Source organism: Sminthopsis crassicaudata, chromosome 3, assembly GCF_048593235.1.
Source record: "Sminthopsis crassicaudata isolate SCR6 chromosome 3, ASM4859323v1, whole genome shotgun sequence".
Lineage (NCBI taxonomy): Eukaryota > Metazoa > Chordata > Mammalia > Dasyuromorphia > Dasyuridae > Sminthopsis > Sminthopsis crassicaudata.
Genome location: NC_133619.1, coordinates 496350583 through 496378496, shown reverse-complemented (window position 1 = coordinate 496378496; position 27914 = coordinate 496350583). Strand labels below are relative to the sequence as shown.

The following is a 27914-nucleotide window of genomic DNA, read 5'->3' as shown; positions in this document are numbered from 1 at the left end:
TTAGAGTTGCAAAAATATCAAGAACCCAGTTATTAAAGTTTGGATGTCCTTTTTTGAGGGGTTGTCTTTTTTGATCTTATGACCCTCCTTCTTCTTTCCCCAAAAGATGGGTGGAGTTGACAACTGATATGGGTGGGGGGAAGACTCTAAATGAATGTCATTTTTCAATTTAGAGTCTGTATGATGGCTCAAGGTGCTCCTGACTTTACTCTAACTGGTTTGCCAACCCCTAGAAATAAGAGAGTTGTGCAATCACCCCAGCCTAGCCCAAGCAAGCTTGTAGAGGTGGATGCAACCTTCCTCCATTGCAAGAGAACATTCTGCTGGTGGGACATGTCTCCATGTGTGCCTTTTGAAACCTTCAGCCTTCATGGTTTCTCCAAGTCTTGTTACATGCTCCTTCAGGATAAGAATTCTCTCAAATGCACAAATCTTTTCAATAGGAAGTTGAGTTCTCAGGAAGGCAGTATGTACTTCTGAGGCTAAGAGACCATTTGTCAGTAGCTACCAGTGGAGCCCCCTAGACCTCTAGGTTTACTTTATATCTTTAAATCTATGATTTTATAGACCTTGAATTCTTAATCTGGGGTTTGTGAACTTTAATAAAAAAGTTTTTTTTATTTTCAAAATATATGTATGGGTAATTTTTCAATATTAATCCTTACAAAACCTTGTGTTTCCTTTCCCCCCAACCCTTCCCCTAGATGGTAAATAATCCCATATATATTAAACATGTGCAGTTTTTTCTATACATATTGCCACATTTATCTTGCTACACAAGAAAAATCAGATCAAAAAGAAAAAAATGAGAAAGAAAACAAAATATAAGCAAACAACAAACTGCTATGTTGTGATCCATACTCAGTGCCCACAGTCCTCTCTTTGGGTGTAGATAATTCTCTTCATCACAAGATCATTGGAACTGGCCTCAATCATCTGATCATTGTTGAAAAGAGCCACGTCCATTAGAATTGATCTTCATATGATCTTGTTGTCATGTACTCCTGGTTCTGCTCATTACACTTAACATCAGTCATGAACTTTTTTTTATCACTAAAAGGAAAAGAATTTAAGAAATACCTTGAAGGACCAAGTCAAATCAGTTAACAAAGTACAGAAAAAAATAAGGCAAAGAAAAGTAGAATGAAAATCTTTATTTCCAAGTAAAATTATATTTTTGCATCAATTTATATGCCTGGTCCTTTTAGTGCCAAATATTTTGATAAATATTTAAGTATAATTTATTTCCTTTGTAAAATCCTATGTATTTTATTTTATGCATTTAAAAACATGAGTCTGAAAAGGATCCCATGACAAAAAATAAAAGAACTCATATTATACATCCTAGGGATGAAAAGAAAGCTGTGATAGATGCCCTCTAGAAGTCTATGACCTTCTTGGTAGAAGATGGGAGAAGAGGAACTTTAAGCACTTTGAAGGACAACATGTAAAACCACTTTTGTGGGTGAGGAGAATAAGCTTTGCTTTTATATAAAGCAAATGCATTTAAAGATATTACTTAAGATGGGCTCTGGGATAGTCCCAAGGAACTGATTTAACCTTTCTCTCTCCTCACTCTCTCCATGACAGAACAAAAAAAGAAGAGAATACTGACCATTTTGGAGTCAGTACATATAATCCATACATGCCTTGTCCCAATATTATTTCAGACTTGCAGATTTCTTGCACTTAACCACTAACTCAGCCAGTGTGGTACAAATAGAAACTGAGGCAGGATAGACATAGTGGCATTGTCGTGAATTTCTTTTAAAACATTTTATTGATTTCTTTAGTTTTTATATTACCTTAATTTCCACATGTCTTTTCCCTTATCCAGAACACAATCTGTACTAATAAGTGAGGGACAGAGAGACAGACAGACAGACACACACACACACACACACACACACACAGACAGAGACAGAGAAAGAGAGAAGGAGAGAGGGAGGGAAACAAACAAAGAAGAGATCAGTAAAATTAAGGCTGACTATGTATGCAGAGATTCTCACCCATCATCTATCTGTAAGAAGGCAGAGGACATTTTTTCCTCTCTTCTTGAGGGCTAAGCTTGAACAATTACAGTTTTTGAATTAGTTTTGTTCTTGTTCTTTCCTTTGATTTTAGTTATCATGTATCTTGTTTTCCTGATTTTGTTTCCTTCATTTTGAATCATTTCATGTTTTTCTATATTCTTTATTTTCATTGTATCACATGGTTCAAATAGGCATCATGGTATATAGGGGATAAAGAGTTGAATGAATTCACCCTTATTCTTCCCTTGTATCCGTATCTTATTCACGTTTCCCTAAAATATTTCCTCACACCAAGGATATGAAAGAAGGATAGAAGAACAACCTTTTTTTCCTTCTCATCTCATTCCCAATTTGGAATGGAGAATCAGGAAGAATTTACTTTGTCCCAGTACAGTACTGGGCTCATATTGGAGAACTGGTAAACACTTGATCAATAAGAATAGTTTCTTTTCTTTTTAGTACTGATTTGATATTCCTTCTGTCAGATCAGAGAAATAGATTATCAGTAGAAAGATGAGGTTGAAATAACTTAAAAAAAACCTTTCCTTTCCTCCAAGCATACTCAAAGATTATTCCACAAATTCAGTTCTAGAGGAGAAACTTCATGCCAAAAACATAAAGTGAATTGGTGGCAGGAACTCAGGTTCCCTGTCATTTAGCTCAGCACTTTGTCCATTAGACTTCCCCACCTTTAATTTAGACGAAGAATTTGATTTTAAATCAAATTGATTTCAATGACTTTAAATCACTACTCAAGATGATTTTTAAAAATTTTTCCCCTATAAAAAGATCACTCTTGCTCATGTTAAATATTAATACATGTGCTTCACAACTTGAAGATAGATGAAAACTTTTATTTATAAGCAACCTCAATGTGTTAATATTTATTTTGATATTTTTTTCTTGATTAATCTTCTGGCTGAATCAGGGAACTGAACAATAACTGAACTATTTTCTATTTTATAAAATTAATAGAATCAACTGTTTTTATTAATTGTTTGAAACTAGGTGGTGGAACATTACAATTTCATATTTAGGATGAATAATCATTTTATCAAAATATGCGAATATATTTTAATGTTTACTTGCTCTACTTAGAATGTGAACTGTGATTTATTTTAAAATAGAAATTAAACCGTGTTATCCAAATGAATATGAGAAACTTTAAAATAGCATTAGAGTATACAGCAATCTCAGTTTTTACCTTTGTTCATTTATAGATTGGAAAAATACAAGCTTTACTGCTTTTTTCAATTTAGACTGATAATTTAATATTTTTAAAATAAGTAATCTAGAGAGAAATCCTGGGAATTCCATTAGATTCTCCCTTCCCTGTGATTTGTTCAGGCCTATTTATTAAGCAATCTCTTTGAAGAGTACTAGGCTACATTAAAAAATTACCATTTCATAATGTTATCTCTGAATCTTAATGTATTTAAAATTTAAATTACCTTTTCTTTTATAGAAAAACGTGTTTAACAAAAAGCACATTCAGTTTTTTAAAAAGTGACTTAAAATTTAAAAAGAAGTTTACTATTCATATAGCAAGGCATCTAACTAGCCAGTGAGGGAAAGGGCTGTTAAAAATGTCATTCCCCTGAAGTTATCTGGGAAACATCCAAACTGTGCTGAGTCCAAACTCTTGGCAGTGTACTCTCTTTGGGAGCCTTTATTTAGTTCACACAGACTGATTTCTGGCATTGACAATATTTGCATTGTATTACAACCTAGCTACTGCCAATGGTGTTAGAATACAAGTTCAAAACTTGAAAGATCCTGCTGTAGAGTCAACAAAGAATGGCCCAGACTTCTCCCCCAGAGTCTTGTCCATTTCTTGTCCTCATCTTGTCCTGGGGGGCTTTCCCATCTTAAGAAAACATTAGGGAATCTTAATGAGGCCTTTTGAATCTGATTATGTTTGTGGGCAGCAGATTCCTTGCATTTAATGAAAGGAAGTTTGTTGGCTCTCAGAGAATCTCCCCCTGACCTCTCCCATCATTTTCCCCCAATGTCTTCTAGTCCATCACAGTCCCATCCTGAATTAGCTATGATTCAGCATGGAAAGGATATATATGTGAAATTTTTCAGTCCACCCTTGCAGGCCCTTGTGAGTTTTACTTGCCTCTTGTGCATTTCCAAAGAATATGTTTAGCATTTCTTCTAAAGGAGACTGTTCATAAGCATCTGAAGGATAAATATCTATTTCCAAACAGAAAAAAAATGTACACACTCTACTTAGGGTTAATGCTTTAAGGAAGTTGCATTTGTTGAGTTTGTTTGATGACCAGAATGTCTATATGTGAAGTAGTAAATAGAGAAATTAAAAGTATGTAAAGCAACTTCCTAGGCTTTTGAAATGAGTTAATACCAGCAACTGGTTTTATCTTTTTCATATTTTGTTGTCTCTTTGGAGCTATTTTAAAAAAGAGAAAATTGGGTCTGCTGCTTTGAAAATGACATAAAATGACATAGGCTATTTTTATAGGAGTGGCTGGTATAAGAGATTCCTTTCCCTTCCATTGACTTCCAAAAAAACCAGTTATTTCAGGTTTGTATAAAATCAACTGTGAAGGAAACTTCCAAAGAACGACTCCTGTTTTTCCATTGATTTCCAGTAATAATAGTTGAACTTTATACAGTACTTTTTGTATCTCAGCCACTATACTAAGCCCCAAGAACCCTGGGAGGTAGGTGATATTTTTATTCCCATTTTACAAATGAAGAAACTGAGGTAGACAGAGACGAAGTAACTTGCTCAAGGTCATAAAGTCATTAAGCCTCTGAGGTGAGATTTGAACTCAGGTCTTCCTGATTTCAGATCCAGTGCTCTATCTACTATATAGTTAATTTATGTTTTCACAAGAAATAAAACGATCTCTTAATAAACCCAATAGGGAACTTCCTGTAATTATGTTTACCTTTGTATATGTATGTTTTTCTTTTAAATTCTAATTTATATGTGTTGTGTCTCCTATTAGAATGTCGTGAGGACAGTCTATTTTTTTTTCTTTGTATATCTAATATGGTGGCAGAAAAAAAATCATAACATACTTATTGCTGGATTCATGACTAGTCTCACAGTGTGCTGAATATTGCATGTTTCTTGGGAATTGTCTTCTTTCTTCTCCCAACTAACTTTCCCTGTGTTAAATTGTAGCATTTTTGTTCCATCGCCTTCAACTGTCGCCTATCTCAGAATGACCTTCCAAGGCCATAGGAAACTTTTCCCATTTTGTATTTATAACATATAGCTGGACTGATATATCTTCTTCTAGGAGACGATGTTTTTCAAAATGAACTGGATCTGTGATTTCTTCCATAAAGAGAACTCCCATCAAAGAATTTTCTCTCTACCAATGAAGACTGGCAGTTCTTCTACTATGGATGGCTTTAGCTTCCATGGGCGCTACAAGAATATATTATTTGCCCATGGTCAAACAGCCAGATTTATATAGTGCAATCCAGAGCTGTCTCTGTAATTAAGAAGTTATATTGTTTAATATATATCCACTCTCAAAGTAGTCTCCAGTTCCAGGAGTTTTTGTACTGTGAATTAATCTATTCATTAGTTTTATAAATTCATATTGAATAAGGAGAACTGTCGATGACTTTTTTTTTTTAGTTTAAATCCACATCTCTCACATATAGCAATATAATCAGAGGGGGATAAGGAATTTCAAGACAGAACATATATATTTTTAATCTGAGATGGATACCAATAGCCAAGAGGACTTGGATTTAAGAATATCCTTGCGGATTTTATTTGTGTTTCTTAAAAGTCAGGACTTTTCAACTGTTTTATCCCAGAAGAAAGACTAGTGTAATTAGCACCAATTCAGGGCTCTGACTCTTGACACCCTAATGTTGACTCAACATCTTGCAGAGAGGGGAGATGAGGAACCTTAGGGGAAGTCTGCTGAAGGCCTGTCTAGACCTAAGCAAACTTAATGCTACAGCAAAACCAGAGCTTCCTCAGCCTCTCCTTACTCTTCTCTCACCAATATATCTTTGGTTATTTGTTGTGGTATTTTTAGTAGTAAAACAGAGCTAGGGAATGAGGTGTGTATTTGAGTAAGTAAACTGACTGCTTATCACATACATTCTACTGAGGCTATGCTTGTAACATTCAAATATTCAGTTTGGCCAATGGGAGTATTCTATTAAGGCATCTCCCCTCCCCCCACCCCTTGATAGGTCTGGGTCTGTGGCTGGGATTTAAGTCAGCTAAATGTCTGGTCTTGCACTAATAGGGATTTTTTAAAAAGCAAGTTGAACCCTGTTAGCAAATGGGTAAACCTTGGAAAGGACCAACTGGTTGTTGCCATGGCCTCCAGAAAAACTGTAAAAACTCAGCTTCAAGGTGGCCCAGTGAAGCCATTCAGTCATCATCAATCAACAGCCGGTGAGATGGAGACTGACCTGAAGATGAGAGCATCTTCAGAGCCGGGTGAGTTGCAGACGGGAAGGCTAAGAGAGAGAGCCACCATCAGCCTGGATGCATGTTTGAGATCCCTACTACATGAGCTGTATCCTTCCAGGAACGCCATGTGGGACAATGAGGTCCCATATCCTCCTACACGTTATTTATTCTCTTGCCATTATCCTCTATTTTTACTAGTGGTCTAACTTTTCCTCTTCAACTCTTCCTTGGCTTAACAGTTTGTAAAAATAGAAGCACTGTTGTTCTTGTTACTTCTGTGCTTGATAAGGCTTATGTGATAAAACATAATGACTAAAATTTATTTTTATTTTATTTTTTTGAGGCTGGGGTTAAGTGACTTGCCCAGGGTCACACAGCTAGGAAGTGTTAAGTGTCTGAGATAAAATTTGAACTCGGGTCCTCCTGAATTCAAGGCTGGTGCTCTATCCACTGCACCACCTAGCTGCCCCATGACTAAAATTTAGGTGACAGAGAAAGTGAATGAAGCCTGCTATTCACTGTCTTTCTTATCAGCACTGTGACATCTTGATCATAATGAGCATTCATGGACAGCACCCATCATTCCTGATGAAGAAATGAAATTAATTTATTCCAATGAATCAATAACAATAACAGAACTGGAAGATCTTGGTTCTTTCCCTGATGGATGGGAGATTGTTGGTTAATATAGTTGTGATTCTCTGAACTTTAAGAAAAACAGATATAGTTACAGTTTTAGTTGTCAGAGATCAACTAAGTTTTAAATTTTTAGTGATTAGTGAATATATTTATATATCAGATAATCTTGCAAATTAAAAATTAAATTGTAGCTAGACCTATTTAGAAGAATGAGCTTCATTTTTATTATAAAATTACTATAATGTGTGGGGGAATGGGCTATTAATTTAATTCAATAAGTATTTATTAAGTACCTCTTATTCACATTATGTACAAGACCTTGGGTTTACAAAACAGTAGAAAAATCACTGGCTTGCAAATCAGAAGATTGGAATTCAAATTCTACTTCTAATGTTTATTATTTGTGTAATCACCTGACTTCCTTGGGTCTTAGTTATAATCATCAATAAAATGAAGGAATTAGATTAGAATCATGTTTTTAATCTGGGGTTCATGCACTTTAAAAAACATTTTTATAGATATTTCAGCATAATTTATTTTCTTTATAATCTTGCATGCTTTATTTTGTTCATTTAAAAAGACTATTCCGAGGAATACATAGGCTTCCCTGGATTGCAAAAAGTGCTCATGATACCAAAAATGGTTAAAAATCCTTGGCTTAGATGATTCCTAAGTTCCCTTCTAGCTCTGCAACTATGAACTTTGATAATCACTTTTTTTTTGTATAGCATTTTAAATGCTGACAAAACAATTTCCTCAAAATAAATACATAAGGTAAACATTAGAAGTATCTCTATTTTATAGATAAGGAAATAAACTCTGAGAGGTTATAGCTCAGCACAGTTATATGACAGTTAAGTTAATATAACTAGTATTGGAACCAGGTTTGAAAACATCTTTTCTAAGTTCAGTGTGTCTCTTTTTTTCTTTTTTTTTTTTGGCAAGGTAATTGGGGTTAAGTGACATGCCCAGGGTCACACCTCTAGTGAATGTTGAGTGTCTGGGATAACATTTGAACTCATATCCCCTTTGACAAGCTAATGTTCTATTTACTGCACCATCTAGCTGCCCTATAGTGTATCTTTCACAGGCTGCTTGAAAAAAAGATGTATATAGTCCCTGTCCTCATAGAACTTTAAGTCCAGTAAGGGAATGAAACAGGCATGTACAGATAAATATGACAGTTTTCTTAGTGAGTTCAAAGTTAATCAGAAAGTCCTTCTGTTGAAAATATAACAACAACAATAATAGTTACTGTTTTTATGATACTTTTATGACATTTACTTTATAGTTTATTCTCATGTGACTAGGTGGCTGGGTGATTCAGGATAGAGCTCTGGACAAAGAGTCCTTAGGAAGACCTGATTTCAAATGTGGTCTCTGACAATTACTAGCTGGTGACCCTGGGCAAGACACTTAACTCTGTTTGCCCAAGTTTCCTCACCCATAAAATGAATTCCTACTCCCAAGGTTATTCTGAGGTTCAAATGAGATAATAGTGCTTAGTGCAAACTTGGTGCTTATAAACACTTCTTTTCTTCCTAGGTAGAAAGGTAGTAACAGTTGTATCCATGCCTTGTCATAGTAAATACAAGTGTATGAATTAAATATTTCTTGGTTAGTTTTGGTGCTGTTGTGTAATGTTTATTTGAGGAAACATTATAAAGTGCTGTGAAGGTAAATGTAGCAAGTCAGAGATTAGGTTGCTAGATTGCTGCAAAACCTACTTTTTGACATTGTTCCAAAAATCCACAATATCCACTAGATTTCTTGTCCTAGAAGTAGAGTCAAAAACTTCAATGACGTGTTTTATATGTTTGAGATCTGCTTAAGAGGTTTATAAGTGCTATTTCACCATTGTGACTTTGAAGGATCAAGGCGTGATCTACTCTCTTGTCAAGAGCACACACAGATGAGAAGGGAACTCCTTGCAGCATCCTGGGTGTGTGATTCTCATTTTGTTACAGGTGCTTGAATTCACACTTCTGCTCATTTTTTTTTTTTTCTGTGAAGAGGGCTCATGTTCCCTGGTAAAGTGCTCTGAGTTTCGTGAATGTCTCAGGTTATTATGAAACATAGGTCTGAAACATAACTCTGAAATAGGTATTTATTACTTATATGATTAAGGAAAGACTACTGGATTTAGCAGTCAGATGACTTGGGTTCTTAGAAGAATCCTGATTCTTCTTCATCTTCTCTTCCCTCCTCCTCCTCCTCTTCCTTCTCCTCCTCCTCTTCCTCCTCTTCCTCCTCCTCCTCCTCCTCCTCCTCTTCCTTCTCCTCCTCCTCTTCCTCCTCTTCCTCCTCCTCCTCCTCCTCCTCCTCTTCCTCCTCCTCCTCCTCCTCCTCCTCTTCCTCCTCCTCCTCCTCCTCCTCCTCCTCCTCCTCCTCCTCCTCCTCCTCCTCCTCCTCCTCCTCCTCCTCCTCCTCCTCTTTCCCAGGATCACACAGCTAGTAAGTATTAAGTATCTTGAGGCTACATTTGAACTCAGATCCTCTTGACTGCAGGGCCAGTGTTCTATCCATTGCTTCCCCTTGACTCAACTTCTAAGTAGCTGTGCATATCCTTGGGCCAGTAACCTCCCTAGGTTTTGGGGTCATCTTTTGTAAAATGAGGAGTGAAGATGGCATTGGACTAGTTGAGCTTTAAAGTAACTTGCAACTCTAAATATGATCTTTTGTGGTTTATAGCAAAGCATTTTAATTTCCATTAAAACATCAGTAAGATTAAAATATTTCACTTATGGTTTTGCATCCCCAATGTACTTAGCACAGTGTCTGTTTATATGGCAGATATAGCCTGTGGTATTTGCTAGATTGTTCTGTGCCCATACATGGCATTGCTATGTATCAACCATATTCAGGCATTTATATTGTTTTTAGAATCTATATCAGCTTTGAAAATTCAACATGGGGAGAAGAAACACTTTTTGTATTTTGTTTAAAATCTGATTTCTATCAGCAAAACTCAAACTTGATTTTGATTTTAGTTTGGAAAACCTAAAGAGAACATAGATACTCAGGGCCTCTGCTCCAGTTGGCTGCTAGGTTATTTGTTCTGGAGTGTCCGAGAAGACAAGCTTTCCCAATTTGTTTAGCAACAAAGCTTTACTTTGCTTCTATAATTTTTTTTTACTTGCATGTATACATGTTGTCTCTCCCTATAGAACATTCACTTTCTTGAGCTTAGGTACCATTTTATTTGGATTTTTGTATAATTTAGCACAGTGCCTGGTTTATAGTAAATGCCTACTATATGCTTGTTGAATTGAAATGTCAAGTGAGTGAGGGTGAGTGTCATAGAATTCTTAAGTCTCCTATGTTTGTCAATGTACAACATGGTATATGATAGGAGTAGTGTGCATCAAATTCAGTGATAACTGCTATGAACACTCTACATTAATGGTATCTTTGGAATAAGATTAAACAGCACTCTAAGTCTGGATTCTACATAGACTCTTACATTTGCCTCATTATTATTTTTTACAGAGCTCAGGATAGGAGCAAGAGACATCAAAATTTATAAGCCAAGTCTTAGATTACACTAGTAGCCTTTTCATAATCTTGTTATTACATCTATATATCTGTGAGCAGAAAAGTTAGCTGCTGTTATGCCCTAGTTAAAAATTTTGCCTCTTTATACCTTATTTCATCCTTGCAAGATAAAGGATAAGGAGAAAAGGGAAGAGGAAGTAGAGATGGGAACCATAAGCATTTGGTCTGCATTCAAATTTGGTGCCTTTTTCAGAGTGTGGTCAGAATAGTATCTAATAGGCAGAGACTTCTCTGATGTTCATTCTCCGCTCCCCTCCCTCCCCCGTCTATGGTGGTTTGGCCAGCACTGCCCTCAGCTTTTATTTGTTTGATTGATTGGAAAACTGACTTTTCAATCTAGGAAGGAATGGATCACTTCATTATTTTCTCTGAGATAGACATCTTTGATATTGGCATTCTGTCATTTTAAGTCTTGTTATTTAACACATCAGTGTGCTCATTTTGTATTTGCTCAGTGTTGGAGGCTTCCACTTTCCCTTTTGGTCCCCTTCTTTCCCCATATCTCCTCCCCATAGTGTTTGATCAGTGGGAGTGGGTCACTATATAGAGGTGAAGGAGGGAGATATTTTTAAAACATATATGCTATTTCTTCCTTCCTTCCTTCCTTCCTTCCTTCCTTCCTTCCTTCCTTCCTTCCTTCCTTCCTTCCTTCCTTCCTTCCTTCCTTCCTTCCTTCCTTCCTTCCTTCCTTCCTTCCTTCCTTCCTTCCTTCCTTCCTTCCTTCCTTCCTTCCTTCCTTCCTTCCTTCCTTTTTCTCAGAGCCTGGCTTGGATGTTTCATAATAAACCTAAATAGATCGCCTGGATATAAATACAAACCTAGCCAATCATTTATGCTACTACCTCAGAATATCCTTGGTGGTATCCATGTTAGCGAGTTCTTGAGATTTTGTTCTAATGGAAACAGTAAAGAAGCCTGGAGGTCGAAAGGATTAAGGGAGATGTAGTTAGAATTTTAATGACCAGAGAAACTAAATTTTATGCTTTCTAGTTCACGGAGTTCCACCAGAAGAAGGGTCCAGGGAATGGGAAAGGAAAACATAGACCCAATGAACCCAAAGTCTTGCTTAAGTAGATCATGTCCTTCCTGGAAATCATTTGGCAGCTTTCACTGACATTTAAATTAACCTGAAAATATTGCAGGGCAAAAGAGGGAAAGGAGGAACATAGCTTCACCTATACCCAACATGAAGTCTTTTTTGCTTTCTGCCCTGACTACTCTTGCCACATCCACAAGTAAGTTAGGGTTGCTTTGGGGGTAGGGCATCAGGCATACAAAGCACCATTCAGAGGTCACAACAGCACTCTTGTCTCCTGTGCCAAGCCAAATGAGGCTAGGAGTAAATGTCATTCCGCAGTCCTACTTCAGGTATTCAACACTATCTGGAGAGGGACAGAATATGGCATTGGGTAGAGAAGGAGGTAACGGTGAATTTTTATATCTTTTCTTTCTTCCTTCAGGTGAAGGTAAAGAAAAAGTGTTCAGCATCTAACTCCTTCCCAGATCCACCTTTGAACTTCTGGGATTTCATTTAATATCTTGAAGCTTCAGTTTCTTGACCCACCTTGACCATGTTATTAATAATGGGTAAAAAACTTGGTAGGAAATAGTTTCTTATCCAGGAGGCAAGCTACTGTTTCATGCTTCGCTCCTCGGAATAACACAAAGCCTTTCCATTTGGTGGAAGCAATGAAAGGAGGCCTCTAACAGGTGCCATTGTAAGCTCTTCGGGTCCTATCGAGATTCAGAGGCCATCAGCCCTGTTTTGATCTTGACTCAGATGGAAAGCTTTAGTGGAGAACTCTCAAGGGCTGAGAAGGGGATTCTTTGATCTCTGCTCAGCCCTAATAGGCAGAACCTCTTCTCTGTTTCCTCTAAGGACAAAAATAAACAGAGCGGCTGGGTTTGGGAACAGCTGCATAAACAATACAATTTGGAGGGATGCAAACAATGCATGGGTTATATATGCATCCACACATGTATACTTCTTCATCCAGACCTCTGCATCCTTTGTGATTATCATTTGATCTCAGGAAGACCTTCCAGCTGAGGAGGTGAAACTTTGTGCCTAAAACTCCAAGGAGTTTGAAGCCTTGGGACACTGAGCTTAAAAAGTTTTGCCCCTTTGATGCCATATTTAAAATGTCTAAAAGTCTTACTTGGTTTGTGTCTTACCATTCCCCTGAAATAGTTCCCTCAAAAGTGGACAGTGACCTTCCCAATGACCAAATCCATTGGTTCTTCTGGATCTTTGCAGCTTTTGCCAGTTGCCCACACCCACTAGACACTTCAGAAATGCTGTCATCTCATGATTTCTCTCTCTACTTCTCTAAGTATTAGTCTTACTCTTTCACTGCCTCCTCATCTTGATACTTTGATACAAAGGCTTGCCCTTTCTTCTCTTTCTCTCCAGTTTCTTCCTTGGCAATTCCATTCATTGCTGTGGTTTCATCTCTAACTTCCATACATATGACTTGCAAATCTTTGCTCTTCTCTTTTGAACTGCAGATCTGCATCTCCAACTTATTTAGGATATCCCCATAACACCTCAAATGAAATCTCCCTAAACCTACATTTCTTCTAGACAACTATTTCTGTGGGTAGCAACCAACATCTGCTTTGTTTCTTCTATTTAAAAAATTGAAATACTCGACTTTTCTGTTTTCATTAACTCATATTCAAATCATGTGGATTCTACCTCTGCAACACTGCGTGGGTCTATCTCCTCCTCTCTACACCCTTCTGGGATATTATAATAAACTCTTGATAGGTCTTCACCATTACTACTTCCCTGTCTCTAATTTGTTCTTAATATTGACAGCTGAGTGGGGAAGATCTGAATTCAAATTCAGCCTCAGGCATTTGATGACTAAATGATTTTGGGAGAACCACTTAATCTCTGTCTATCCATTCATCTATGATATGAGGATAATAATAGAACCAACCTCCCAAAGTTGTGGGAAGCCAGGTGGCTAAGTGGATAGATCACTGGGCTTGGAATCAGGAAGACTCATCTAAATGAATTTAAATCCAATCTCAGATACTTACTATTTGTGTGATCCTGGGCAAGTGGCTTACCTCTGTTTGCTTCTGTTTCCTCATCTGTAAAATGAGCTGGAGAAGGAAATGGCAAATCACTTCAGTATTTTTGCAAGAAAAACCAATGGGATCACTGAGAGTTGGACATGACTGAAATGGCTAAACAAAACCAACCCAGGGTTGTTGTCAAGATCTAATAAGATACTAAGTAGAGTAGTACCTATGGTACTAGTATACCTACTGAAAGTAGGTTCTTAATAAAAGTCAGGAGTGGATTAATCTTTATGATTATACTTGATCAGAAATCTTCAATGACTTCCTATTATTACTCTCTGAAAAAAAAATAAAAACTACTTTGCTTGGCATTCCAAATCAGCTTCTATCTAGCAACTTTCAAGCCTTATCTATACCATGTTCTTTATTTCATTTCTAACTTAGAATACTATATTGTTTCCGTAGGCACTGCCCTAGGTGTCCTATATTCTCTATCTTTGTTAATGCTCTTCTTTAAGCCTGAGTTGCCCTCTTTCCCCTTATTTAGCTGTTGAATTCTTACCCATCCTTTTGAAGGTCAGCACAGGTATCACCTTATCAAGGTAATCCTCTAATTGGAAGCATCTTACCCTTCCAACCTTCCCTAGCCTTTTATTTTCTAACTTCCCAACTATATTTTCCATTTTTCCCCATCTATTTTTCAATTTTCATTTAACAAGCATTATTTTTTTCTCTTTAGCACCACTCAAATTTGCAAGAAAAATAAAATTTAAAAGTCCACACAAATCCTTATAACAAATATGGATAATAAAATGAAACAATTTCCCACTTTGTCTATGCCTCCAAATATCTCTCATTCTATATCTTGAATCCATCACTTTTCTTTCAAAAGGTGGATTACATAGTTTACCACAATTCTTCATTACATCAGAGATCTTAAGTATTTCAAAATTGTTTTTCTTTGTAGAATTATTATTATATAAATTGTTTCCTTAGTGCTGTTTACTTTGTATTGGTATATAAATGTAAAATACACATTTTTTCAGGTTTCTCTAAACCCATTCCTTTTTATGGCACAATAGTGTTTTATTATTTTATATAGGGCAGGAGGAGGGGAGCAGGCATTTATTAAGTACTTACACTGTGCCAGGCACTATGCCAAATGCTTAACAAATATTCCATTTGATTTACTATACCATAATTTGTTTAGTTATTTCCCAACAGATTGTCTCTTTTTGGATATCCAATACTTTGCTATTACAAAAAGAATTATGGTAAATATTTTTGTACATGAGTTCTTTTCTTCCCTCTGAGTTTTTTGGGATATAAGATTAGGAATGGTATTGCTGGGTCAAAGGATTCATCATTTAGTGACTTTTTGGACATGATTCCAAATTGCTTTCCAAAATGACTAGACCAGTTTATAGCTCTAATTAGTATATCTGTTTTCCTGAAGCCCTTCCAACAGTTGTCATTTTCTATTTTTGTCATCTTTGGCTATTTTATGAGTGTGAAATGGTTATTATTAATGATTACTGTTTTTTGGTTCTTTCAAATTATATGATATTGTCCTCATACAATAATTTATCAAAACCTTCACCATGATTGTCTTCATTCGGATCTGCTTAAAATGTGGTGCTCAAAACTGGACATGTCCCATCCAGAGGAGAGGAATTACTAATACATTAAGGTGATTAGCTCCCTTGAACTAATTGAGATACAGATTACATTAACTTTTAGTTGGTTATATAACACTGCTGAGTAACATTAAACTTGTATTAAATCAAGACCACTAGATCTTTTCCCCATGAATTGTAATGGCCAGGTGCCTTTATTTTTATTTATTTTTAAAAAATTTCCACATAATAGCCTTTTATTTTTTCCATTTATATATAAAGATAATTTGTCATCATTCATTTTTGTAAGATTTTGAGTTCCAAAATTTTCTTACTTCCTCATTATCCACCTCCCTCCCAAACTAGAGCAAGCAATCTGATATAGGTTATACATGTGCCATCATGTTAAACATATTTCCATATTAGTCATGTTGTGAAAGAACTAGGGAAAAAAGGGGGAAACCATGAGCAAGGAAAAAACAAAAACAAATTTAAAAAGTGAAATTAGTGGACTTCAATCTGCATTCACTGTCCCTAGTTCTTTCTCTGGATGTGGATGGAATTTTCCATCACAAGCCTTTTGGAATTATCTTGGATCACTATGCTGATGAAAAGAGCTAAACCTATCATAGTTGATGATCGCATAACGTTATTGTTGCTGTGTACAGTGTTTTCCTGTTTCTACTTACTTCATTCAGCATCAGTTCATGTAAGTCTTTCCAGGTTTTTCTGGAATCTGCCTTACTCACAGACATTTGTATTTAATTACACTCATAAATAATGACTTATTTAACCATTCCCCAATTGATAGGTGTGCCCTGAATTTCCAATTTTTTGCCACCACAAAAAGAGCTGCTATAAATTTTTTGTATATGTGAGTCCTTTCCCCCTTTTTATGATTTCTTTGGGATACAAACCCAGTAGTATATTGCTGGAATTGCAGTTTTATGGTCCTTTGGGCATAGTTCCAAATTATTCTCCAGAATGGTTGAATTAGTTCACAGCTCCACCAACAGTACATTAGTGACCCAGTTTTCCTACATCCCGCACATTTATTATTGCCTTTTCCTGTCATCTTAGTCAATCTTGTAGATATGAAGTGGTACCTCAGAATTGTTTTAATTTGTATTTCTCTAATCAATAATGATTTAAAGCACTTCTTCACATGCCTTTAGATAGCTTTCATTTTTTCATCTGAACACTACCTGTTCATATCCTTTGACTATTTATCAATTGGGGGATAATTGTTTACATTTTTTTAAACCTAAATGCTAGCCTTTATCCAACTGGACGTAATCTCATTGGTTTGGGCCCAGATTCCCTACCTATCGACATCTTCTTGAGTGTATCTGTTATAAGACATTTGTTCTCCTTTCTAGATTTGTGCTTTCTATATTTATTTTAAAAGTTTTAATAGGTGAGGATACATGATGTCATAGAGAGTAATGTTTTGGAATCTATTTTAAAGGCCAGGTGATAAGTTGGAATAACCAAATGCAAAAAAACCCCCAAAAAACAAAAAAAAAACCACTTCAAGTGAGGGAGAACACAAGCATATGAGCTGGAGGGGACTTGAAACAATTCATAGTTGGAATGGAGATTGAACTGGGCTTTAAGGACTAGTCAAATGTTAAGTAGAGCATGTCAGAGAACAGTTTGAGATTTTTAAAAAACCTTCACATTTTGTAGTACTTTTCAGAAAATGCTGTGAAAAAAGTTATCACTCATTTTATAGCTGTGGGGACATGCTCAGAAAAGTTAGATGAATTGGCCAGAGTTACATAATTAACCATTCCCAGGCAGAATTCAAACTTCATTGGCGCAGCTCTGAATTTAGCACTCTTTCCATGGTACAATCTTGTAAGTGGGGTACATCAAAACTGCGTGGTAGGGTAGATGAACAAATCTGTTTCAGTGGGTGACATATGTCGATGATTAGTGAAGAAAAGTAGGTTGGGGCCACATGGGGGCCTTGAATGCTAGGTAAGAAGTTTGGATTTTATCCTGCCTTTTGATGAGCCCTGGAATACTTTTGAGTTTGGGAGAAATATGATGAAAATGATGCTGTAATTACATTTATCTGAGGAGAATACGAAGAATAGATTGGAATGTGAGAGAAAAATGGAGGCAAGCAAGGCAGGTGGGGGTATATTACAATAATTAGTTATTAAATATTTGAGCAGTGGGATTAGAAGGGGTACTAGGAATGGAAAGAAAGAGACAAATGCATAGATCCAAATATTGGTCCTTGTGGCTCTGTTTTGAGCTTAATACTTTTATTCTTGTCATCTGTTCAGTCTCATTTAATAGTCATATAGCAATTTAACCTTCAGAAAGGGTTTTCCTCTTAATAACTCTGTGAAGAAGAGAAGATTAGCATTATTATCTTTCCAGAGGGCAGAATTAGAAGCAAAGGATAGAAGATGTAAAGACATAAATTTCAGCATAGAAAAAAAAATCCCCAAACCTTTGGACTTTTTTAACCAAAAAGGTGAGCAAAGAAACACAGATAATTACATGCCAATCTTCTTAGCCATATGGAATTTTATAAGAATAATATACACATGAAGCAAGGACTTCCTTGATGAGAGTGCCAGAAGGGAACAGGCAAGCTTTGTCAAGTAACACTCTATAGAAGAACACATCTTTATTCCCACATAACTGACCAAAGACTAGAGAGAATATAAGATCCTACTCTGCAACTTTCTATTGGTTAAAAAAAGCAATTTATTCAGTAGATCAAATTCTTCAGTAGAAATAATTTAAAGGTGCTTCTTGTGTATTTCAACATTAACAACAGAGAAAACCTTGTTGGAACTTCTGATTATTAATATCAAGCAAAGCATAAACTAGGAAGAAATATGTTCATCAATGCTGTTCAGCATTGTCATGGATGAGATCCAAAGCAGGGTCAAGATATATATATATATGTATATATATATATATATGTATGTATATATTTATATCTGTATATGTATATAATAGGATGTATATAAAGTTCTGGGTTTTAATTTTAAATTTTCTGAACATGTTTCCTTATCTATAAACTAAGGATAATAATAGCATCTACCTAGCCAGGTTACCTAACTTGAATCAGATAATGCATGTAAAGTGTTTTGCAAATCTCATAAGTATTCTATGAATGTCAAGTATTAATCTCCTTTTCCTCCTCCTCCTCCTCCCCCCCCTTGTCCTCTTCTCCCTCTTTTTCTTTTTAAACTTTTCTGTTACAGTATTGTTATAAATAAGTACATGTGTATGTGTGCATATGTGTAGTATTGATGGTAGAGCTGTGAATTAGTATAAACAATTTGGAATCTGCAAACAGCATGACTAAAAGGTCTATACTTTTGGGCCCATAGATTCTACCACTAGACTTACACTTCAAGGAAACCATTTAATAAGAAGAAAATCCCCATCAATCCTAAAATATTCATGGTAATACTTTTTATGATAGTAAATAATTGGAAAGATAGATGCCCACTGTTTAGGAGAAGGTTAAATTGTGATACATAAATGCAATAGAATATTACTGGGTTGTAATTCACAATATATATAATGAACAGAGGAAAGCATGGAAAAAATTATAGGATCTGATGCAGAGTAAAGTAAGCAGAGCCAAGGAAATAATGTACACAATGACTATGACTATGTAAATGGAAAGAACCACCACAAATAGATATACAAATTACTAGAGATTAAAAATAAATTATGTATAATTTATAAAATTACACAGAACAAGCATGGCTCCAAGGAAGAAATAAGAGAAGACACCTCCGTTTCACCTTTTTACAAAATGAAAAGTAGTACATTGTACATATGAGGCCTTTTTTCAAACTAAACGGTCAGATGTTCCAAATCTACTTCAGAAAGCAAGCTCTGTTGGACTAGCTACATTGTTCAAATGACAAATATATGATTGCCAAAAAAAATTGTTTTATTGAGAACTCACAAAGGACAAACACTCACAAGGTGGTCAGAAAAAATGATGCAAGAAATCTCTGAAGGTCTCTCTTAAGAATTTTAGAATTGATTGTATGACATGTGAGACACGGGCATAGGATCATCCAGCATGGTGTGCCTTCATTAGAGAAGGTGCTGTGCTCTATGAGCAAAGCAAAACTGAATTAGCCCAAAACAAATAGAGATACATAAAATTAGAAAAGCCACCCCAAATGTTCATACGGACTATTTGTGCCTGACCTATGGTGGAGCAATCTGAACTCATATTTGGTTTTATCATCCACAGTCAGACATACTGTAACTCAACTCTAACACAGTGATGTAATTTTGGTCCTTTTTAAATATGAAGGACAACAACCAACTAATCAACTAGTATATTGCACATATTTTCAGAATTTTTTTGATGAATCGATAAATTTTCTATTCTTTTGTTTTTCTTTAAAAATATCATTTGTTCTGTGGGATGGTGCTCTGGGAGGGATATTGGAAGGAATTCTGATTTAAAAAACCCCAAAATGTCAATAAAATTATTTTTAAAAAGTAGATGAACTTTAAAAAAAGAGATGAACTGCTTATATAATGAGAGTGCAACATAATTAGTGAAAAAAACTTTATGCATATCTCTTGCTTCCTCATTTTGTCAAGTGTGATGACAATCCTTAGAAATTATGCTGTTTAACTATATATCTTCACTGACTTATTGTATTGTTGTTTAGTTGTTTTTCACTGTGTCTAACTCTTAGTGACCCCATTTGGAGTTTTCTTGGCAAAGATATTGAAGTGGTTTGCCATTTCCTTCTCCAACTGATTTTTACAGACGAGGAAACCGAAGAAAAAGGGTTAAGTGACTTGCCCAGAGATGCACAGTTAGTAAATGTCTGAGACCATATTTGAACTTAACAAAGTTGAGTCTTCCTGACTCCAAACCTGGTGCACTACCTAGCTGCCCAACTTATTGTATTTTTACTACATATTAAGCTATGTGGTATGTTCTACTTTTACAACCTCTCTGGGGACCCATTGGCAAAGGCAGCATTTTAATCTTATTCTCTGCCTGTTTTTACCTGTAGCTTTCATTAAGACTTATTTGTAGATTGCTGGCTATCATCTGAAGCCTCCTCACACCAGACTGTAGCTCACTGAAGATCTTCTGTGTCTATACAACAAACATTTTCACTAGCTGTCTCCATGCCGAGAAATATCCACCTCCTCACCTTTAATTTTGCTTCCTTGGGCTTCTTTGAGTCTTGGCTAAAATCTCACCTTCTTCAAGCAGCCTTTTCCGCTCTTCCTTAATCTCAGAGCCTTCCTTCTGAGATGATCTACTTGTGATTTATCTAGCATATGTCCTTTTGATGTGTAAAATGTTTACTAGTAAAAGGTGTTTAGTAGATAAGTAGAAGGCCATTGGATAAGTAATCAAAAGACATGGACTGTCTAGTTAGAGGTTTTTTTTTTGTTTGTTTGTTTGTTTATTTTTTTGTTTTTTTAGCTCTATCAGCTTAGTAACTCAATGCCCCCCATTATGTAAGTATTTTAAGAGAAAGGAATTGACAGTTTTTGACCCAGTGATACTGGTCTTGCTGTTTCAGGAACAAAACACTCCACTTATTGCTTGGGGATTTTCTCTGGATGTCCCAAATGCCTGGAATGCTCTCCTTCCTCATCTCTACCTTTCCTACTTTATTTCAAGTATAACTAAACTCTCACCTTCTACAGTAAGCCTTTCCCAATAATTCCTCTTCATTTTAGTACCTTCCCTCTCTTAATTATTTCCTATTTATCTTACATGTAGCTTGTTTATAACATGATTGTGTGCTTACTGTCTCCACTATTAAATCGTGAACATTTCAGGAGCAGGGTCTGACTTTTTTTTTTTTAAATTCTCAGTCCTTTACAGAGTGCCTGGAACATAGTAGATTTTTAATAAATATTTGTTAACTTGGCCTACAAAATTCCTGAAAGCATCAAAATGTCTCCCTAACATTGTCTAGGAGTTTCATCTTAACAACCATGGCTAATCTGCTGAGATCATTAGTGATAACTTTTATGGGAAATGTATTTTCCTTCCCATCTAACAGTCCTCCTCCCTGAGATGGACCAGATGCTTGCAAACCAGTTCCCAGATTAGAGAGCATTGGATCCTATAATCTTTTGGCTCCTTCAGATGGCTAAATTATATCCAAGGAATGAATTTATCCTATCCTTCATCACATGGGATATGCTTGGGAAGGACATTTATCAAGACTTAACTGAAAAAAAAATCCACCCCCCTTCTTCCTACCCTTCTGTTAAAAAAAATCACCCTGTAATTTAAAGTAAGTTTGCTGAAGCCAAAGATGTCCCTGGATGTTTCTTAAGTGGGTTGGTGGCTTGGGTCCCAGTAATTTCTCTCCATCTTCCAAATGATGTGGCTCCTTAGAACTCTCTCATGTTAGTTTCTGAGGGGCTGGCATGGCCTGGGATCTTAGCTCCCCACAGTCTCAAACAGACTTCTTCCTGACCCCCCACAAAGGTTGGCATGGCTTCAGAGAAGTAATTGTTTTGAAATCCCTTTTAATTCTTGACCTTGGCATAAAAGCTTTGATTAGATAGGTCATTTAGGATTTGGGCACGTGAAATAGAGATAGTATGTTTGGTTGGCAAATAATGAATTTTTATATTCCCATAGCCACTTTGGTCATGGCCTGGCACTAGGATGGCAAAAGGGTACTTAACCAGTTTAAATATTCATACTCTGATGGTTTTATATTCAGTAGCTTCAGTTTACATTGTTTGGGAACTATATACTTGGATTCTATAATATATTACCAGTCTTAGTAGGCTGGATGAAATTTAATGATTGTGAACAATAAAAGATTAAGAAAGGGATGATATAGGTAAAAAAGGTGTTTACTAGATATGTAGAAGGATGAGGAATCAAAAGACATGTCTATCTAGTCTGAGTTTTTTAGCTCTATCAGCTAAACATTTTTAAAACCTCAGTTTGCTCATTTACATTGCCTGCCTCAAAGGGATCTTATGAGATGAGATCAAATGAAATCATTTTTATTAAAACATTTTATAAACTGTAAAATTTCTATGTAAATTAAAGTAATTTTCTTTCTTTTGAGATATAAAATACAGAATCAGCGGGAGAATTACAATTTGAGTGTAGAGATGTTTGGCAAGATGAGATATCTTATTGAAACTCAGAAATACTTCTCAAGGAAAATAGATAATTGCTATTAACTAATTAGTGAATGTTTTTAATTATCAGTGGTTATAATGCATAGTGGCTTCTGAAACAGGACAATCATAATAACAAAGTATTAGTCCCCCAATATTGTTTGGAATTACTTGGGGAAGCCTCTTTTTACCTCTGACCCCTGGCCAGAGACCACCATTGACCAAACCCTATTTCACTTATGGCCCTAGAAAGTAACATAAATTGCCTTCTTTGCCTTAGCAAGATTTGCTTATCCTGTGGATGCTAAAACCACTAATAGCCTGCTTCTGTCCCTGTGGCTATATGATTTCCACAAAGATTTTGGCTCAGTGAAATTTGGCTACTGTCTGGACCTATTTTTGGATGCTTTCAAAATGTCCAAGGAAGGATTTCTATTTACTGTCTTTTCTTTTTACTTGATAAAAACTATTACATCCCTGCCTTTTCCTGAGCTTCCCCTGACTTTTGTGCAATACAAAATGAACACAGACAGAATAGGGGAACAACACACTATCCCGGCTGTGTACCTTAGGGCAGAGTTTCTTGAACTTTTTCCATTTGCAGCCCCTTTTCACTTGAAAAATTTTTATGTGACTCCAAGTATATGGTATGCAAAATAGATGTACAAATCAAATATTTACTGATAACAAATAATAAAGTAATTTATTTTAAAATAATTCTTTGGTATATATATAAATTTTACCATTAATTAAAGATAAATTTGCACATTAAGGAGATGGATATACTTGTTTATTTTTACAATGATATTTATTTTTACATAAAGAATTAAATCTTGGTGGAATATTTGATACATTTTACTGTTGCCAAAATTTTCATGACCCCTTCCATATTCAATAGGGTCTCAACCCATCATTTAATAAGCTTTGCCCTACACAGATGGGTCTAATTCCTCAGCGGCTCTAGTGTTGTTTTCTGGGATTTACTCTAACAAAAGGAAAGGCAGATTTAAACAAACAGGGCTGCACTCTGAAGGTACTGTAGGAGATTTAGGTGAATATCCAACGATTGGAAAAGACCAAAACCCCAGATGAAAGGACATGAGGGCAGAATACTTCCTGGTTCTTTTTCTGTTCTCAAATTCCATAAAGCCACTTTTAGGAGACTTTCAAGAGCAGAATCAAATTGCTTGTCTCAGAGATGAGTGACTCTTGGATGGAAGATGTTCCCAGACTATCAAGATGGAGTAAAATGGAAATGCACATTACTGAGTGTGTGAAGCTCAGCCTTCTTGAGTTAAAAGTAGGAGAGAAACTGTTCCATATGGATCATCCAGCACTGGTCCTGCTCCAGTCAACCCAACCTGAAATTTTGCCTGTCAGAAGCAAATAAAGTAGGATATGTTGACCATTACTGTGAAACCTTTTCATAACATTGACATTTTCCAGAAATTTTCTTTTAAAATCCATTCTGCTTGAGTTTTGAGTCTACCTTTATGCATATGATTTTCTTAGGTTTTATTGTCTTTCTTGCTATCATCTTGGTAAAGATGGAAATCCTATTCAGTGCATCACACTTTGTTTTGGTGGCTGCAAGATTTATATTTCTATGAGACAATGATCTTTTCATCCCCTTGATTCATCTCTTGGTGAGGAGATAGTGTGAAGAAGAGAAATCTAGTTAAAAAAAAAACATAGCACGGAACAGATTCTGTAAGGATGATGGGTGTAAGGGATGCTAATCTCATAATAATACTGTTCTAATTTTCCCATGTAGGATGGGAGAAATGGCTAACTTGGTTGCAAAAAGTACTTGAGACAAGAACATTTAGATACAGACTGGAGAGATTTGCCATTGTGGTTTGCCTCAGTCATTTGGACCTTGTTATAAAGTTTACATTTCTCTGCTGAGTGCTCTATAATTAGAATACATGTTCTTGTCATGTTGGCTATTTCTCAGCAGGTGGGAAAAATCCGTTTGCCCTACTCTATATGAACTTATAGCTAGAACACAATCTTCCTGTCTGACAAGGATTCATCATTCAAATCCCCAAATGAGGTCATTTTGTCTTTTTGGTCATGGAATCATAGATCTAGAGCTGGGAGGAATTTCAGAAGCCATCTAGTTGAGTCCCCTCATTTTATAAATAAAGCCTAATTGGCTCTCCCAGGGTCATACAGATACAGTCAGAGGAGGAATTTGAATCCAGATTCTCTGACTTCAGCATTAGGTACTTTTCCATTGCTATCCTGGTTAGTTATATGTTGCTATTTTTGACTTATGGGATTTGAGATAGGAACTTTTAAGGTAGTAATGCTAGGGATTACCATGCCTTTAATTGAGATAAAGATGTTGCAGGGTCACCACACTGGCTCCTAGAAAAGCTATAACTAAAGTAGGCTGGGTTGGGCTTTGTCTCGGGGCATTTAGAAGGCACTGATAGATATGAGAAGACAATTCATCTGATTCCTTTGCAACAGATGGAATTTATGGAGCATTGCATATAACCATCAGATTTTTTTTATATTTTATATTTTATTGAATTTTATTTCCTTTTTCTTAAAATTTTATTTTAAGGGATGTTTCTTTGGGAGGGATGGAGAGAAAAACAAGAGCAAAGCTAGGAGATATGAAAATAAAAGATATCAATAAATCTTATGCTTTAGAAGAAATTTTCCCTAATGAGTAATTCTGCTAACTGCCACTTTCTTGAAAAATTCTGCTTTCTTTGTCATCAACAAATACCCTCTGATTCTCCTCCTACTTCTTCAGTTATTTTCCCTCTGTTTCATTCACTGATTCTACTTCTTTCAAATTCTTCAAATCTAATTGTACTCCAATTCTTATACTTAATCCTTCATTTTTCTTGCTATATTCGCTCTCCCTTAGATAACTCATTTATTCTTAGAACTTCAATTAAAACCTTTAAGCCAATAATTCCCAAATCTTCACAGTGAGACCTGAATTCTTTCTCAAATCTTAGTTTAGTTTCCTAATAGACTGCTGGGTGTCATCACTTGGATGTGGTCTTGTTTCTCAAACACCATACATCCTAAATCAGACTTGTAATATTTTCCTCAGCTCCCTTCTGAACTTTACTATGCCTGTGAATCTATTATATTTCTAGTCAATTAGGTTTGAAAGCTAGGAATCACTTTCTCTCTCTTTCTCTCTCTCTCTCTCTCTCTCTCTCTCTCTCTCTCTCTCTCTCTCTCTCTCTCTCTCTCTCTCTCTCTCTCTCCTTCTCTCTCTCCTCCCTCTCCCTCTTCCTCTTCCTCTCCCTCTCCCTCTCCCTCTCCCTTTCCCTTTTCCTCTCCCCCTCCCTTCCCTTCTCTCTACTCACTCACTGCATTCTATTGAATTATCTCCAATTTGTTCTTGCTCCACCCCCTTTCCCAATGCCACTGCCTTAATGATGAAATTCAGAATTATTGTGATAGTTTCCTACCCCTTTCGATTCATTTTATACACTTCTGTCAAATTAACCATCTCTACAAATTGCTCCCACAATAAAAAAACCTTAAAAGAGTCCATATTTGTTTACCACACCCAGTGTGATGGAAAGAAAATCTATATCATCTTGCAAATCACTTCATTTTTCTGGGCTTCAATTTTCTCATCTTTAAAATGTGAAGTACAAGAAAACAGTCCTTCTCAATGTGATTGAACATCAAATTTCTTTTAATTTTCTTTGTTTGAATCACACTTCTTTTTATTATTTGTGCTTTTTTCTCAGTAGTTTTTTACTTTTCAATTACATATAAAGATAGTTTTTAACATTCATTTTCGTAAGATTTTGAGTTTCAATTTTTTTTATCCTTCTCTCCCTTTCTTCCTCTTTCCCCAAGACAGTAAGCAATCTGATAGAGATTATACATGAACAATCATGTATATTTCCATATTAGTCACATCGAACCTGTTAAATTGACATTCAGTTTGGCTCTTGCTTTTTCTTATATGCACCACTACTACCAATACCACAATCACCACCTCTTCTTTCTCCTCCTTCATACTCTTTTACATTTAAGTAGGAGACTCTTGCATGTGCAGTTTTTGTTTTAAGAAAAGTAGTTTTTTTTTTTTTTTTTTTGTTTACTTCTTGGCCATTTCAGGATCTGTGTTTTCATGTTGAAAATTACATGTAATAGATGAACTTGATTTTTTTGGATACTATATTTACCATGTTACATATGCTGGGAAAACAAAATCATTTGCATATTGTCTGTTATCGATCAAGGCATGATATCCAAAATTTTATGACATACCTAGAAAAATTTGTGGCACTTTAATGTACTGTACTGTATCCTTTAAAAAGCTTTTTTTTAGTAAAATTTTCATCATCTTGCCTCCTCCACTGCAAAATCATGCCATCTGAACTCCTCCTTGTATGCTTTTTTAATTGTCTTTCTCCTTCAGAAGGGTACCATCTACCACTACATATTTCTTAGATTGGCTAAAATGACAGGAAAAGATAATAAGTGTTGGAGAAGATGGGAAAAATTGGGACATTAATACATTATTGGTGGAGTTGTGAACTTACCCAATCATTATGGAGAGCAATTTGGAACTATGCCCAAAGGGCTATCAAACTGTGCATATCCTTTGATCTGGCAGTGCCTCTCCTGGGTGTATCCTAAAGAGATCATGAAGGAGGGAAAGGGACTCAGATGTGCAAAAATGTTTGTAGCAGTCCTTTTTGTAGTGTCAAGGAACTGGAAACTGAGTGTATGCCCATCAGTTGGAGATAGTTGGATAAGTCATGGAATATGAATGTTATGAAATATTATTGTTCTATAAGAAATGATCAGCAGGATGATTTCAAAAAGGCTTGGAGAGATTTATATGAACTGATGCTAAGTGAAGTGAGTAGAACCAAGAGGACATTGTACACAGCAACAAACGAGATTATGCAATGATCAATTCTGATGGATGTTGCTTTTTTCTACAAAAATATGATTCAGGCCAATTCCAATACACTTGTGATCGAAAGAGCCATCAGCATCCAGAGAGAGGACTGGGGACTGGAATGTGGATCACAATAGAATATTTTCATATTTTTGTTGTTTTTTGCTTGCTTTTGGATTTCTTTCTAATTTTTTTCCTTTTCGATCTGATTTTTCTTGTGTAGCATGATAATTGTGGAAATAGAAAAATTGAACATGTTAAATATATTTTGGATTACTTGCTGTCTGGAGGAGTAGGTGGGAGGAAGGAAAGGAGAAAAAATTTGGAACCCAAGATTTTGCAAGGGTGAATGTTGAAAATTATCTTTGTTTTTTTTTTTTTTGTTGTTGTTGTTGTTTTTTGGGTTTTTTTTTTGTTTTGTTTGTTTTGTTTTATTTTTGCTGAGGCAATTGGGGTTAAGTGACTTGCTCAAGATCACACAGCTAGGAAGTATTAAGTGTCTGAGACCACATTTGAACTCAGGTCCTCCTGACTTCAAGGCTGGTGCTTTATCCACTGTGCTATCCAGTTGCCCCTGCATATGT

The 27914-nt window shown here is 35.8% G+C and overlaps 1 protein-coding gene across 2 annotated transcripts in view; it reads left to right on the top strand.

The window, feature by feature from the left end:
- BARX2 (BARX homeobox 2) overlaps window positions 1-27914 on the top strand; it is an 81017-nt gene that overhangs the window by 17112 nt on the left and 35991 nt on the right. The window contains exon 1 of one of the 2 annotated variants that reach the window (XM_074303809.1): window positions 6269-6480. The exons of the other annotated variant lie outside the window; for it this stretch is intronic. Within the exon in view, the coding sequence (XP_074159910.1) occupies window positions 6357-6480 (124 nt within the window). The 5' untranslated portion in view covers window positions 6269-6356. Of the gene's footprint in view, window positions 1-6268; window positions 6481-27914 lie in introns of those variants that run through there. 2 annotated transcript variants of the gene reach the window in all.